Below are 15,961 nucleotides of genomic sequence, written 5' to 3'. Positions count from 1 at the left end.
TTGTGGAATCAATATGAGAAGGAGGATGTTCTTAAAATCAAATTAGGATTTATCCTTTCTAAAGGAATGATAAGAAAGCTGATGAGCAATGTTTAGATTGTTGCTGCCGAGTTGCAGACTGCGCCCCATCCTCCTCGGGCAGTTGGCTGGGAGAGGAGCAGCAGCCCTGGGCACTCCAAGGCCAGGCTGGGCAGTGCCCGTCACCTCCTGTGTGCTTATCGTGTGATGTCTTTCCGCAGCACAGCTGGGCCTGAAAGAGGCTTGTAGGGCCTCAGCTCTGGTATTTCTGTCTCTACAGCACTCTGCAGACAGGCAGATCTATGCGTGCAACGTTGGTGTTCCTGCTGGTAACAAGCTCAAAAGCTACGCGTTTTGTGTTTTGCAGACTGCATTTTCTTAGAGTCTGATCTCTTTATCCCACAGTAAATTTGGAAGTCTTGGTGGTATAAATTAAAACAATGCCTACTTCTCCGCTTACAAGAAAATCTGCATTTTCTTTTAACAGATAAACAATCAGATATTGTATGGAAGAAGTCATCAGAATGCTTCTGCGATCATTAAGACTGCCCCATCAAAGGTCAAGCTGGTTTTTGTACGGTAAGAACAGTTCTCATCTAAACATTTGTTTGCACTTCAGCCTTTTACAATACATATTTACATAGTTAGTCGGTTTTGAAAATGCTGAACTTGCTCAGTTCTCTTTGAAATGAATTAAACCTTTTCCTTGAGTATTCTTCTCATTCTTCTCAGGACAGTTGAAGAGTTCTCCTTAATAATGTATTAACAAAAAAATCTAATGTAATTGGTTGCCTTTTTTAGGGGTGTCTGGTGAAGACTTGAGCTGTCGCTCTTGGGCTTGAGAGCAGCCTGATCAGAGCTGCTTCTCCCACAGCTTACTGAGGTGCTTTAGGTTGGTTCTGCTGGCACAGAGACGGGGTAGGCACCTGGATTCACCCAGACTGCCAGAAGGGAGTGACAATGGTGCCAAGGCTTGGGGCTGGAGAGGGAGCCGCTGCGAGAGGAGCAGGCCGCTGTGGGTGGAGTACACGGAGCACGGGCTGGGTGGGTGTCTGAAGGATAGCTTTATGTGGGCGTCAAACGAGGATTTCAAAAGTGTGCTAGGGCTTATTTGTACAGACAGGGAACCTGACTTTGACAAGGAGCACTGGGATGGCTGCTGTAGGAGGGAATATGCTAAAACAACCTTTCCTCTGCATAGCAATTACAAGTGGGCATCTTTTCTTTTACTCCAGGCATGAAAATTCTTCCTCTTTGTATGTGAATTAAGGACACCTCCATGCACTCACTCTGTAGTTCAGGAACTGTTACTCTTACGACCCTGGGTGGGAGGTCTGGGAAGCAGCTGCCTCTCTCCCAGAGCACACGTATGCTTTAATATATTGGAATTTCATGAATGCATCTATTCCAGCTGTGACTTTCATTGGGCATATCCCCATGCCAGTTTATAATGTGGTCTTCCCACCAACATATACATCATACTTGATATTGTTTTATATTCTTTGCTCATAGGCAGCTTACCTGTGAACAATGTAATAATCTGTGGGTGAATGCATATAAATGTGTACATTTACTCGCATGGCTCTGCCTGGTACAGCATACACAGAAATGATGGAAGAGCAGCATTAGCGCGGTGAAGAATGAGTTGCTATACTTGGCAGCACGGAGGATCTGGAGGAGATTAATGATCTTGCCTGCAGCTCCCATGTTACTTTCCCCAGCTATTGAAAATTAAACGTCATCTACAACAGCTCACTCACCATTACTTAATTGCATGTGGAAAATGTGTCTGGTTGGAAGCTCCAGAGGCAGAACCACAACTTAGGAAACCAAAACCCAGGGCTGGGATTAGTGTGGTGGGGCAGCATGGAGAGCGTGGGCTGCTTGCAGCCTGCCCTGCTGCGCCGAGCACTGCGGCTGGCTGCAGCGAAGGGTGTGTGTTAGCTCGAGTCACCCACGGGTTGGAAATCCTTGGTGCATATTTTGTATCGTGTTTAAGACCTAAAGGCCATGTAAGTTCTTAGCCATAATTCCCCTTTTCAGATTGTCTGTGTAAATGTGGATTGCAAGGCAAAAGGTTGTCTTAATGGTCATAATTAGTAGATATTGGAAATACCTTTGGATAAATCTTGTCTCTAGAGCTTTAAAAAAAAAAAAGCTTCCATTTTTAAATGCTGCTGCTGAGATTGTAAACTTATGTCTTCACACTTCCCAAGAGCACACATCTTGTCACAGCTCTCAGCCTTGCATTAGACTACGCTGACAACCGATGGGTCCGTTTGCTTGACCTGAGCAGCCATTCGAACAGCAGTGAAAAGAAATTCTCCCACTGAGAGGATGTCGTTAGTAACTACAGCGCTGGCTCTAACGCAGAGAGAGAACTAATGTTGCCCTTTTTTTGATGTATGGTCAGCTTCTTATAGTAGGAGGGGTGTTTCAAAATTTTAGCGAAGCCAAATCAGGTTGTCTCTCTTTAAGGAGAATTTTAAGGAGAAACAAGAATAATTTCTTTTCTCGTGCAGAAAATATTCCATAAGCCCGTTCTATCTCGGTGCTTCCAGTTCCTATACCTTAGGCCACAAAACCAGTGGAAGTGATTGACTCAAAACACAAACCAACAGAAGTCTTGTCTGTGGTGCAGTTTGGTAGGAAAAGTTTTTGCTTGCTTTATCAACTCATTTCAAAACTATAATATAAAATGGAAGTATTGAAATGCCACTACTTAATGCATTGTGGTGCCAGCTGTAGTAAATAAGAGCAGCGACAGGCAGCTTGAATCTCCATCCGTCTCTCTTTTCCAGCTGAGAACAAAGCGCGGAGTGTAGCAGACTCGGCTCTCCTGGCAGGTTTGCTGCTTGGCTGATTTCAGATGTGTTCCTCTGGGCTCTAATGGTGTGGAAAGAGCAGGATACCGTTACATCGGTTATGCTTGGAGAATGAGGAGGAGCCAGTGCAACAGAAATACTGTTTTCCTCCTCCTGAGCGCTGTTACCCGTGCAACTTCTTTTAAAGGTAGAAGACCCGTAGCATAACGTAGCCAAAACACATCCTGGAGCACGCAGCAAGAAGGGGCCACAGCTCACCGTAGCAAAATGATGTGTCCTGCAGGAGTTATCAGAGAAATGGGCCTGGCCTTCATGTGCATGAAGATATTAATATTCTAATTTTACCAGTGAGAGGCCTCAGCAGGTTATCGTTTTCCAGAAACACATCATTCTACACCCAAAAAAGTTCCTGCATGCCTGACTGGGCCGGCCTAGGACATAAAAGCAAAGCTGGTGGGACTCTTGGACTGTTACTGAAAAGTGCCCTCTTTGACATCCTGAGGCTTTATTTTCCTCAGATGAAGGATGCTGGGCTATAAGCATGCTGCTTTTTGCTTTGAAGCAGGGGACAGCATCAAGGTTTTCCTATTTCTGGTGTTTTGGTTCATGTGCAGGGCAGGGGGATGTTTCCATAAACTCTTTAATCAGTTGTGAAAGAAGCCCAGAAATTCCTGGGCACAGAAAAGCCTTTCTGTGAGAACTATAATTACAATAATTAAATAACTTGGATTTTGTTGCACCCACATTTTTTTTTCCTAGGAAACAATAAAGAATAGAAAGTGTCCTCAGCCTTTTATTGAATTTTTACTAAGCTCCTAACTTACCGTCTGAGCTGTAAAATCTGTTCACACTTTTTTTCTACCCAGGTAATGTTACAATTGCATTCCCACTCTTGCCTGCAATTCTTGCTGAGGAGATATAATGCAGTAAGTGCTGTGAGAATCATAGAGGTCCCCTTACATCTGAAGGCTTCTCACTCTGGTTTATAAGCATCTTTTCCTCAATTAAGTTGACGATGATTATTTAAAACAGTTGATTTTGGCCAGATTCCAAAATATAGGTCTTAATACAGCCCTGTTTCCCAGTGGTCTCATTAATTACACAAGCTTGTAATAGCATCTAAAAGATCTGCAGTTATAATGTCACTTGACTCTTTTTTTTTTTTTTAGATTCAGTGCATCTTGTGCTTTGTAGCCTGCGACAGTAACAAATCTGAAGGCGTTTAACCTGCTCACCCAGTCTAACACACAAACAAACCAATTGCCCGAGCACGGCAAGATTTTCCTGAGATGAAATGGCTCGGTCCGAGGGCTTCCTTTGATGAGTGTCCAGTCGTGTTTTATCTGACCTCAAATTCTCACAGCTGCTGCATTAACTTCCAAGCTACTGTAGCAAATACGGGTTGTCTTTTTGATTTCTGAATATCAGAAATAAGTAAGAATTTGACTGCAGCTTTCCGAGGCGTATACAGAGTCTTGCTGTGGAAGCGCTAGTGCAGCGCAGTGGCCACTGGGCATGTAAAGGTCTCGGCTGCGTTTTGAAATTCTTGGTCTGAGTCTCCAACAACAGCAATTAGCCAGGTAGCAACAGGAGAGAAGGACTTGCTTCTTGTAGGAGTCTCTGTGCCCTAGTTCCCAAAATAGAATGGGTTTTGCATCCATTGTGGTTTTTCTTCATGCGTTATGCGTCCATCCTTTTAAGATGCATGATAAAACAGTATAATTAGGTTTTACATCTGTAGCAGGAAATCCAGTTTATATCAGAATGCTCTTTTAAAGTGAGAATTTTATGATTCAGCAAATTCAATGTTTTTTCCATGCTCAATTAACTGCCTTTAATCTGTTGTGGTGCTTCAGTGTTGATATAATAAGCAGATCAAATGTAGTTTGAATGCTTGAATCAAAGTGAATGCCACTGATTTCAAACCATCATCCCATTGTGTTCAGTTCTGTGATTCATTCTTTGGTACACCTTTATTCCTTCAAAGAAAATTGTCTTGTGCTGTGATGAAACATGAGGAATGCTTTAAGAGTAAAGTACTGTAGGATTTTGCTTCTTTAAATACCATCTGTTAGCTGTCCGGAGTCATCCTCCCACACTGCAGTCATTCGTTCTGTTATCATTGCTTTCTGGTGATGGGATTGGAGCTTCGCAGGGAAGCCCACAAATCTCTGTCATCTAACCCCTCCTTCCGTTCCTAGGTGTAATTGTAAAGGCTAATCTCTGCTTATTTATGGTGACACGCAAAGGAGAGAGATCCTTGTACACCAAGGACTGGTGAAGCGAGGGCAGTGGCTGAGTTCTCGGTGCTGTTCAGCTCTCTCCATTGCTGTGACTTCGTCACTGAGACTTTGCTCTTCTTGTAGAGCCTCTATAAGTAAAGTTGTATGTTATGTGCCAGAGTCTCAACTACTGTCATGCTTTAGAAATCATTTTTGCTTGAAGTTTGTTCTAACTTATGTAATTGGTCATATTTTAGTAGTATAAACTCTGTTTTTACTTGCTTTGATTCTTTAGGTTCTTTCATGTGGGAACACTGTAAAAATAAGCTCTTGCCAGACACTGTGTGTGCAAGTTTGAACTTTTCCTGTTTTCTTCAGAGCTGTTTCCTCCTTGCTGTCATACACATGTGGGAACAAGCGCACGGTTGAGGAAGTGAAGTAATTTGGGCACTTTCAAACCTTTGATGACCTGAGCTGCACTTTATGTGAACGTTAGTTGTTCCTGTGAAATATCTGTGTGTAGTTGGCTCTCGCATAGTCAGAAGTGGATGGAGGGGAGACGGAGAACAAGACTGTTGTTGCTGTTAGTGGGAGAGGTTTTTCAAGAAGATGCACAATACAAAGCTCTTGCCCTGACCCAGCTGAAGCAAAATTCCAGCTTGCCTTTTCAGCAAGCAGCTTTCCTGCAGCTCCTCTTTTCCAAAGGAACTTCTAGAGGGAAAATAAAGATGAGAAAATACGACATCCAGACCTGATTTTTCTTTTTTAACAAGCATTATGTGGACAATGTAAGTTTTCAATAATCTGCAGGACTTTATGCCCTGGTGTCACAACCTGTGGGAGTCCGAAGGGTTACTGGGCAAATGCTGTTCATTCACTTGGTCTGCAGATCTGTTCCAACTAAGATGCCGTGCAACTGCATACAAGCTATGGGGATTTTCTCCTGATTCTTCATGTACTGTGTATTCCCCAAAAGCATCCACAACCCCTTACAAGGCTGTTGTCAAATGATCTTTTATCACAGAATCACAGAATGGTTTGGGTTGAAGGGACCTTTAGAGGTCATCTAGTCCAACCCCCCTGCCATGGGCAGGGACCCCTTCCACCAGCCCAGGGTGCTCAAAGCCCCGTCCAACCTGGCCTTGAGCACTACCAGGGAGGAGGCAGCCACAGCTTCTCTGGGCAGCCTGGGCCAGGGCCTCACCACCTTCAGAGTGAAGAATTCCCTCCTTATATCTAACCTAAATCTCCCCTCTTTCCGCCTGAAGCCATCACCCCATGCCCTTGTCACAGCCCCTCTCCAGCTCTCTCGCAGCCCCTCCAGGCCCTGGCAGCTGCTCTAAGGTCTCTCTGGAGCCTTCTCTTCCCCAGGCTGCCCAGCCCCAGCTCTCCCAGCCTTTCCTCCCAGCAGAGGGGTTCCAGCCCTGGGATCATGGCCGGGGCCTCCTCTGGCCCCGCTCCCACAGCTCCAGCTCTGTCCTATGCTGAGGGCTCCGGAGCTGGACGCAGGACTCCCGGGGGGGTCTCAGCAGAGTGGAGTAGAGGGGCAGAATCACCTCCCTTGACCTGCTGGCCACGCTTCTCTTGATGCAGCCCAAGATACGGCTGGCCTTAGTCATGATGAGCTGTGTAATTGCAGATAGTCTGACAGGAGGTTCCTCTCCCTTAGTTTAGACATCTAAAGGTCATCTGGACTTCTGTGATTAGTGAACAGTTGTCAGGAACAATTCGGTTCATCCTGTCCTAAATTAGGTCATTTAGGTGCTGGGATGAATTGCCCTTCTAAGTGGATCTGGTTTGGGATTTGTCTTGATTTTGCACTGATCACAGAAGTTCGGGCCCTATCTTAAACAAGATGCTCTGCTTTCGACAGGTCAGGAATCTCATTCAGCATGCTCAACAGGGATTGTCTTAGCATTACATAGCGTTGAGCTTATACTATATATGACAAACCTGAGAGATATAAGAGAGATGTAAGAGTTTGCATTTCACAGTGGAAAACAGAAGATGTCCTCAAAGGAAGGCAGGTAACCTGAATTCAAGAATTGCAAGCGAGGTTGATGAGCAAATGAAAAAAAAAAAAACAAAACAAAATGAAATTGAGCTGAGGCCATGACTTCTGGTTATCGTCTCTAGAAAGATAACTTTCCGAATGCTTCATAGACCATTCCAGCTCTGTGTGACGTTCCTCGGAAGTGCCAGAGACAGCTTTCTGATAAGCACACCACAGCGTTGCAGGGCAGCCTAGCTGAAGCCTGACAGCACACAACCTTAACTTCCCTTCAGGCTTACTTTTCGCAGCGTGGAGTGAGTAATCCCTGTAGATTTGTATTCGCAAATTGCTCTCTTTAGGCTTTTTTGTGCCAACTGTTAATGGTAGTTAATTCTTAGTCAAGAATACCTGAATCTGTCTTTGCTTAAGCTGCACATCTCCCCCTTCATCAGAGGTGCGGTTGTTAGATGGAGCAAAACATCAGAAGTTCTTCTCTTTGGTCAGTGAGAAAGGATGGGGAATGTCCAGGGGTCCTATTTAGGCTAGAAAGCGAGTAAAATGCAGTAAAGTATAGCAATCAAATAAATCTGAAAGGATATGAGCTGTTCTAAAGTTTAAGGAGTCTTTGCCACTTACATATTGCTTTGATCTTGCTTCCTGTGACCCTTTGCAACGAGGGAAGCTTCGTGTTTCTTCAAGATCGAGCTGTAGCTAGTGCTGTTGGTACAAGCAGTAGGCACTCTAACCTCCAGGGAGATCTAATTCCCATTTTCACTCAGAAACTCATCCTGAGAGGTTAGAAGCAATAAAAGTATTTGTGGGAGGAGTGATGAATTCCTTCCCTATGCAGTTTATATGTCACCGATGAAATATAAACAGCTGTCTGGTGCACGAGCTCAGCGAGGAGGTGGGCTGCCATCCCAGCATCTCCTACAAACCAGCGTGAGAGCTGGAACGAGAGCAGGGGATGTTTATCATTTCCGCAGATAATGGAGGGGGAGCGTCTGAGCCTCTCTGCGATATAAATTGCTTTGCACGTTGCTTTGACCCTGCGAGTATGAAGCTGCGTCTTGACTGTGAAGGGTTTGGACATCTTCACCCCGAGCAATATTGAGCAGTGGTAACTGAGAGCAGCTTTCTCAGAGGTGGTTACGTAGCAACTATGGGGACATACGTTGAATGCTCATTTGCAGTCGCTGTCATTTGAATATGATGTTCAGACTTCTCAGCTGTCTGCTCCTGCATCAAAAGAAAATGATTGCTCCTTTTAGTTGTAAATAAATTCATGTTTTAATTGAGGACACTTATGGAAGTGGAGAGCAGAAAGAGCAATTTATTATTAGATCTGTCACTTTAAAATATGTTCCCACTTGGATTCTGCTTTGAAGCGTTCTCCTTTGAAGCCGCATTAAAGTATTTAAATATGTACGAGTCCTAGCAGGGGGAGATTACAAGTTGTGACACTTCCTAACCTTGGGGTTTTTTATTTTTTGTGGGTTTTTTTTTTCCAGGGAATTACTGTAAGCGTTTTTTTATTGCTTGGAATAAAAACAGCCATCCATTTAAAACTGCATAAAGATGTTTGCCCAGTGATTGGGGAAAAAAACATTTTGAGTGTATATATGACTAGTTTGTATAATTATTACACCCTACTTTGTCATGGAGATCGTGAAGCTTCTGTCTAGCAATTTTTAGAATGTTTCTTACAAAGGTTTATACATACCGTATTATTTTCAAGTTTCCCCCTAATTGCAAGGTGTGCAGCACGCATTGTAAGCTACAGAAGGGTTGTGAGTTTTCGTGCTGGTTGTGCTTCGTGCAAACTATTGTCAGAAAAAACTCTACAGTCAAGTAAAAATTGCTAGGTCTCTTAGACACCTTACATTTGCTGATTTATTCTTATAGGTTAGAAAAGCAACTTAATTAGATCGATGTCTCGGGAAGAAAAGAGGAGGACAAATGTCCTCGCCTAATATGCCTTAAGGGGTAGAATGCACTTGGAAACTGTGAAACGCTTATGAAGCTCATGGCCTTGATTCTGTGCGTTCCTCAGATTCCCCTCTTGGCCCCGTGCGTGTGTGGGTCTGCATCACGGGCCGTGCTGGTTCTGACCGTAGAGTGGTTTCCAACTCTTCCAAGGCTTTGAGCAGAGCCAAGAGGAGAGGTTTGGAGTGAGGACAAAAATGAGCAGCACAGAACCAGTTCCTTTGACTTGTATGGCTGTTTGGTTGAAGATAAGTGAATTCACCAACTTTTGCCTGCAGGATTTATCATTTCAAATGCCTGTGGCTGAGTTTCCCATACGCTTCTCTGCTGAGAGCTGTTGATTTACAGTGTTGTCTTTCAGTCATCAGAACATGCTAGCTTCACGTGTTTAACTCGAGCGATAAAATGAGACTTTTTTCTTCCAGGCACTTCCGCAAAATGTTTTTAAACACATACTAGTCTCATATTTTATTCCAGAAATTAAAGGGGAAAAAATTCTGCTTGTGTTACAGTAACCTGGAAGGTGGTAGATAGGACCAGAAGTCAAACCCAGAAGACCCACTGCATGAGAAGTCAGTCACGTGCTTTCATCTCAAGATCCGTATCTGCAGAGCAGCAGCGTTACTGATTCCTCCTCTGTTGTGTTTTAGCGAGCAGAGGCTGTGTTATAGTTTGGAATCTTTAGCAAAATGGGGTTTGCATCCTGTACATAATAAAAAAAAATGCACTTTATACATAGAGGGAATCAATGTTCATCTGTTTTCTTCTCCCTGCATTTTATAAAAGTTCTTCTGAGTTTTTACACTGAATCTTTTAGAAGAGACCACACCAAATAGGAATAAAAAAGAAAAAGCAATTCGTTGTAGTGAAGCAGGTATTATATTTCAGAAATCTGAATATGAGAGTATGAACAAGCAGTTTACAAACGTAGACACTATTAGAAGAGGCTAATGAAGTATTAGCACATCTATTGATATATAGGGACCATAAATTCCAACTGCATCCTCTGATAATCCACACAAAGTTAGATTTCCAAAGAATGTGATGTCAGTATGTCCCGGGTGAAACTACTGTGGTCCCAAGAAGGGAAGTAATCTGTTTGCTAACAAAGAACAAAAGCAAAAATGAAGTGCTTGTCCAGTCTCTAACTTCTGGTAAGAAACAGTTAGTTTTTATGCTAGTGAGAGTATTTTCTTAATGGGCAAATGCAACTCAAAAGAGAAGTTTGGCCGTTATGGTTTAGTGTGTAATGTGTTGTCTGTTTGTTTTACAGAAGCGAAGATGCAGTCAATCAGATGGCTGTTACTCCTTTTCCGTTACCTTCCAGCTCCCACTCTTCTACTGAGGTAAGTTTTATGGGTTGTTTTTTTAATTAGGGATTGCTAAATTAGATAGATTAATCATAATTAGCTGTTCATTATAAATTCAAGCACCTTGTCTAATTAAACCCTGAATCATAAAATGCATTGGACAGGAACTTGACCTAATAGGTGTATTTTCCCGTCTTTTTTTTATTGATCTCGTCGTTACTGAAAGGGCTGGCATGGTATTAACGACAGGTATTACTGCTGTACAGGAGGAAGAAGAGTCTCCAAATGAAAACCTTGCCATCTCCTATCCCTCTCCTTTTTCAGCTGGTTAGAGTAGTCGTGGTGAGGATCTTTTGCCTGGAACATGGATGTCCCCCTGCAGAAGAGAAATGAGCATTTTTCAGGGGAAAGCTCCCACCTTTGAAGTTCTTTTTTCCCCAGAATAGCCTCCTATCGTCATCTCTAAAAAAAACAGTAGGGATGACCAGCAACTAGCTATGGTAAAAGAGGTCACATTAGAAGAGGCGCTTGAGACCGTCGCAGCCTACCGAGAGCCCTGATCCACCACTCTGTGCTGCGCCCCAGCATCAGGCTCGCATTCCCGCTCGGTTTCTTCCCGGAGGAGCAGACGAGGGAATTTAAGCAGAGACTTCTAGCACAGAGTGTTGTAGCATACAGCCTTCCAATGCAACAACTTCCTTAGTGTGCTAATATGACCAACGTTTTTCTTCGTTACGGTTGCGATCTCGGTCCCAGTGTAGACTGATTGCTCTCTTGCGCACCATGGATCACTGCAGTGTCACCACATTGTTATCATTTTGACATCTCGATATGGTGTAACTAGATTTTCTAGATAAAGTACATGGTTAGCCTCGCTGTTCCTTTTTAATTCTATTTCTAGTTGAGCTAATAAAGCAAAAGATGTTTTATAATTCGATTGGGGTTTGGTCTTGCCTTCATTTGATAAATTCGTGTGCATTGAACCCCTGGTATTCCAATAAGCATTACTGTGATCCCACAGCACTGGTCCACGCTAGGCAATGCTGGATGAATCTCCTGTTCACACGCTTGCTATCACTTTCCAGGTTGTATGAACACTGATGGCTGCTTCCACACAGGCGTAGTGCTGTGCAGTGCAAGAGCTGCTCCGTTTTTGTCCGCTTCCGACTCATTTTTGGACAGTGCTTTGGCTTTGCGTTCTCTCCTCTGTCAAAGCAGCACATTCCAGGTGCAGCTGGTGGATTGCAAATTACAGTTTACAGAGCCCAAGTTCATTTTATTTTTGTTGACTCTTTAATATCTGCATTTGTTCCCAGCTTTCTTTAATGTTTGTGTCTTCAAGATGAACCAGGAGGCTTTGTTTAGGCACGTTCTGGGCTGTGGTCAAATGACTGTAATTAGACTCTACCAGCATGTGGAACCCAAAGCGCTCAGCCTCCCGTGGGATGTTTGCCTTTAGAGGGAGATGCTTTTGGGTTGAGTTTCATCCGTTAATGGCAAGCTAATGACAAGCTCTTACTGTTTACTTTGTGTCTGCTTTACCTGCATTTTCCTTCTAGCTGGTATCTTTTTATTACAGAAAGTGCATGTAACCAAAAGATACTGTTGTTGTATAGAAAGTGACATTGCTTTCCTTTATCAGCTGTTCCAGTCTTTAAAGAAAGCAAACCAAAACTGACTGTGCATTATATCTTGCAATCATAACTTCAAATATCTTTGAAATACCAAGTAGATATTTAACATTGCGTGTTACATAGACTGTACATGAAACTTGTCAGATCGCATTAAATACCCTGGTTAGTGTAACGGAGTATCAGGGTGCCGTAGTTACCAAGCACTAGTGTGTTAATTTTCTTCATCTTACCTCTTTATCTTCATTAAGGTATTTTAATACGGAAAGTGATAAACTGTGAATACGCCTTAGAACAGGGTCTTGCTTTATTGCATGGAGTTGCAGGACTATAAGACTATGTTATGGTGTAATACTGTGGGCAAGCCACCAGAAGCAAAGTGTATTAAATATTAATATATTAACATCAAGACATTTGTGTAATTCTCATTGTGCACTTACATGTAAAATGTCTAATGAAAATTTAGAAATACCTTTGCTTCTAGGACTGAAGATCTTGAAATTTGATTTGTTGCACATAGTCCATTTTGCTTTGTGAGAGAGAACAGTTCCAAATTTGGATCAAAGGCTTAAGTATATTAAAACTATTTTAACATAAAATGAATCAAAATAATAGATCAAAAATCTTTTCAGCTTCAGGACTTGGTTGGTTTAAAAAAGGGAAGGAGAATTAACATGTTGAATTTTACGTGTAACCAAATTAGTGATACTCTAAACTGTAACTTCATGTTTTCCCTGAAAAGATGCCATTTCCAATCCGTCTTATCTTGAATTGTCGGTATGGGCAGGAAATAATTTTTCTTGCAAGCGTATGCTGCTTAGATACATGCTGGTTGTTATCTAGAAAAAATACCAGAAAATTCTGATCAGACAAGCTTTTCTGCTTAGTATGGTGCTATTTTATGTTTCAAGGGCCATTTTTGTTGGGAATCCTCTATAGAAAGAGAAAAGCTTCATGGAGGAGGAAGTTCTGGAGCACGTCTTGGTGAAAGTAGTTATGTGTTTTGGGCCATTGCCTGCATCTGCTGCTTCTCCAGTAGTTGTCGTTGGATGTCGTTTGCAGTATTCTCACAGTCATGTGCAGAAGTACCTGAATCCTGAGGCTATGTTTGCACTTCAGGTTGAGGATCGTGCTCCAGTGCTGGCTTAAGCCTGCCGAGCTTGGTGGCCATGTTCTCTAACCAGAAGAGCTCTGGCTTTGCCGATTCCTCCCGGGTAGAGCGCTCAGTCCTGCTGCTACTGACCTGTTCAGGTTGTGTGAAGGAAACTGAGCTTCCTTTAAGGGGCTGAGCATGCGTGAGGCTCTCGCTCCCAAGAGAAGTCTGGAGAAGGCCTCTTCATACAAACGCAGCAGTTTTCACAGTTGATAGGGGTTAGTCAGGCCTTGAAAGCTGACCCAGATCTGCACCTAAGTGCTCGTGTTGGACTACCTCATGATACTTCGGGCCAGCCAAATGGAGACTAAGGTCTGTCTTTCAAAACTTGCATTGCTTATTTGTCTCCTGACATTAGGATGGTTTAATTCTGGATCTTTTTACTTTTTCATGCTGCTACTTGTTTAGAAAAATGAAAGAAAAGGTAAAATTGTTGATTTTTTTTTTCTTTAGCTGTTATCAGGGATCATAGATCTGTTTAAAAACTGTTATCAATCCTTTCTACCAGGATCATGGTGGCACTGAAACTGCAAGCAGTGAAGAAGACCCAAGTCTGGAAGTCGTCATGAAAAGCTTGACCAGTGAGGAGTCTAATAAAGCTGTAAGTCACTTAAAGTGATATTTAATGATTACTGGAGCTTAGAAAATGGAGGCTCATTGGCTTGGTTTGTTTTCTGTCCACCTTTGTGTTGGAGTATTACAGCACACTCTTGTCATAATATCCAGTGCGTGTAAGAGCAGAATCAAGCTTTTAGCTTTACATACGTAGACTGTTTGCATGAACCAAGCAGTCAGTATATTGTTAAAATATCGAGGTAAGAGTTTTTATGCAGCATTTTGGCCCCCTCTTGAGTTCTTCCCCAGCAAGGGGATTGAGTTTCCACTCTTACCATCCATGTGTGACAAACTTTGGAAAAAAGCATGGTCTGTAAATCATATTCTTATTTATATTCATAGCTTCATAAATTCTAAGGCCAAAATGTCTATTATCATAATCTAGTCTTGCCTCCTGAATAACATAGCTATAGAGTTACTCTCAGTAATTTCTACATCAAGCCCATAACTTCTGGTTTAATGTGGTGCTGTCAGTGTGCACAGTAATAAATACTGAACTTCTCATTGATACAGAAGGAGTTTTTTGTTGTTTAATATGTCAGGACTGTGCATTATCAGAAATCTGAAAGTCCTTCAGGGTGCAGCTCTAATCTCTTTTTTTGGACTCTGTGTTAAAAGTTTAAAATGGAAAACTACTAAACATGCTGAAGAGTGACTAACCTAGACGTACATAAAATTGGCTGAGACAGTCTTTTTGTCCAACAGCCTACTCTTTTTTCAAGGAGTGCGTTGCCCGAACCTTGCTGTGTGTGCACAGTTTGTGTGTGCTGTCCTCAGCTGAGGAAACCAGACATTTCTGGATTTTTTTTTTCATTAGCTGTCTTCTTCCTGCTCCATCACGTCTTTTGCTAAGAGTGTGTTGGGTTTTGCAAATAGGAGTTGAATATACGTAATGTTCTATAGCTAACAAGTATTTAATCAACAAGTCTATGAACTGCAAGAGTTAGGAATTGTTATGTGCTATTCGAGCATCAGAACTAACCACCCATGTAAAATGGATTGGTTTATGTTCCTAATGGATTATAAAACAGATGAATTATTTGTATTTGGTAATGTTGTGCAGAATCCTCCTTTGATGCACTGGAATATGAATGAGTCAGAGTTTTACTGTATGTATTTATAGGTGTAATTCACCTGGTTTTATTGCTGTTGTTGCTCAACTTGGCAAGAAACTTTTGAGGGATTACAAGGTAATATGAAAAATTGTTCAAAGATTGAATTGGATAAAAATATATAAAATGTATTATACAAAAATGAACTCTTGGTGTAGGATATTGTGCTGCGCAGCTTTTTGAAAGGTAGTAGAAAAAACATGAATTTAGTGGGGGGAAAAAAATAAATTTGCAGCAATCCAAGATAGGTGGGGAGGAAAGACGCTGCTGGAACAACAGGGAACCCAGAATCTATTGGCAGCTTCTTTACAGACTTGAAGCAAGAAAGAGGGGAACTTTGGAGCCAAAGGGTTGATCGTAGAATCATAGAACCATAGGTTGGAAAAGATCTCTAAGATCATCAGGTCCAACCATCCACCCAACACTACCTTGCCTACTAAACCATATCCCTAAGTGCCACATCTACACGTTTTTTGAACCCCTCCAGGGATGGGGACTCCACCAGTTCCCTGGGCAGCCTGTTCCAATGTCTGACCACTCTTTCAGTAAAGAAACTTTTCCTAATATCTAATCTGAACCCCCCCTGACGCAACTTGAGGCCATTGCCTCTTGTCCTATCTCTAGTTAGCTGGGAGAAGAGACCAACACCCACCTCACTATAACATCCTTTCAGATAGTTGTAGAGAGCGATAAGGTCCCCCCTCAGCCTCCTCTTCTCCAGACTAAACAGCCCCAGTTCCCTCAGCCACTCCTTATAAGACTTGTTCTCTAGACCCCTCACCAGCCTTCTAGATATTACCATATTTTAAACTGAAAGGTAAAAAAAAGAAAAAGATGAAGCGTTGGTGGTAAGAGTTGCCCAGAACAGGGCAATGACAGAAAGGAAAAAGAAGACAAAGGCATGGGTTTGGGAGCCTCCAGGTGAGGAGAACATCAGGATAGTACTGAACTTGGTATGGACAGTGCGAAAGAAAAACTGTCTCATCTTTCCACTGAAATCGTTCATGCAACCACAGCTGGCTGCTGCAGTTTGCTTTTTGCCTTTGGGATTCAAGACGCTTCATCCAGCAGGCCAGTATTATTATCCCTGTGGCGG

General features: G+C 42.5%; 1 protein-coding gene across 4 annotated transcripts in view; it reads left to right on the top strand.

Annotated features, from left to right (window-relative positions):
• The window catches only part of PATJ (PATJ crumbs cell polarity complex component), a 159,529-nt gene that overhangs the window by 103,261 nt on the left and 40,307 nt on the right, over positions 1 to 15,961 (top strand). For all 4 annotated transcript variants that reach the window (XM_075424348.1, XM_075424345.1, XM_075424347.1 and 1 more), the window contains 3 exons: positions 506 to 597; positions 10,318 to 10,390; positions 13,647 to 13,739. In XM_075424348.1, the coding sequence (XP_075280463.1) occupies positions 506 to 597; positions 10,318 to 10,390; positions 13,647 to 13,739 (258 nt within the window). The remainder of the gene's footprint in view (positions 1 to 505; positions 598 to 10,317; positions 10,391 to 13,646; positions 13,740 to 15,961) is intronic.

This window comes from Opisthocomus hoazin, chromosome 6 (genome assembly GCF_030867145.1).
Source record: "Opisthocomus hoazin isolate bOpiHoa1 chromosome 6, bOpiHoa1.hap1, whole genome shotgun sequence".
NCBI classification, from domain to species: domain Eukaryota; kingdom Metazoa; phylum Chordata; class Aves; order Opisthocomiformes; family Opisthocomidae; genus Opisthocomus; species Opisthocomus hoazin.
The sequence above is the reverse complement of the archived record's forward strand: the minus strand, read 5'-3'. Positions and strand labels throughout refer to the sequence as shown.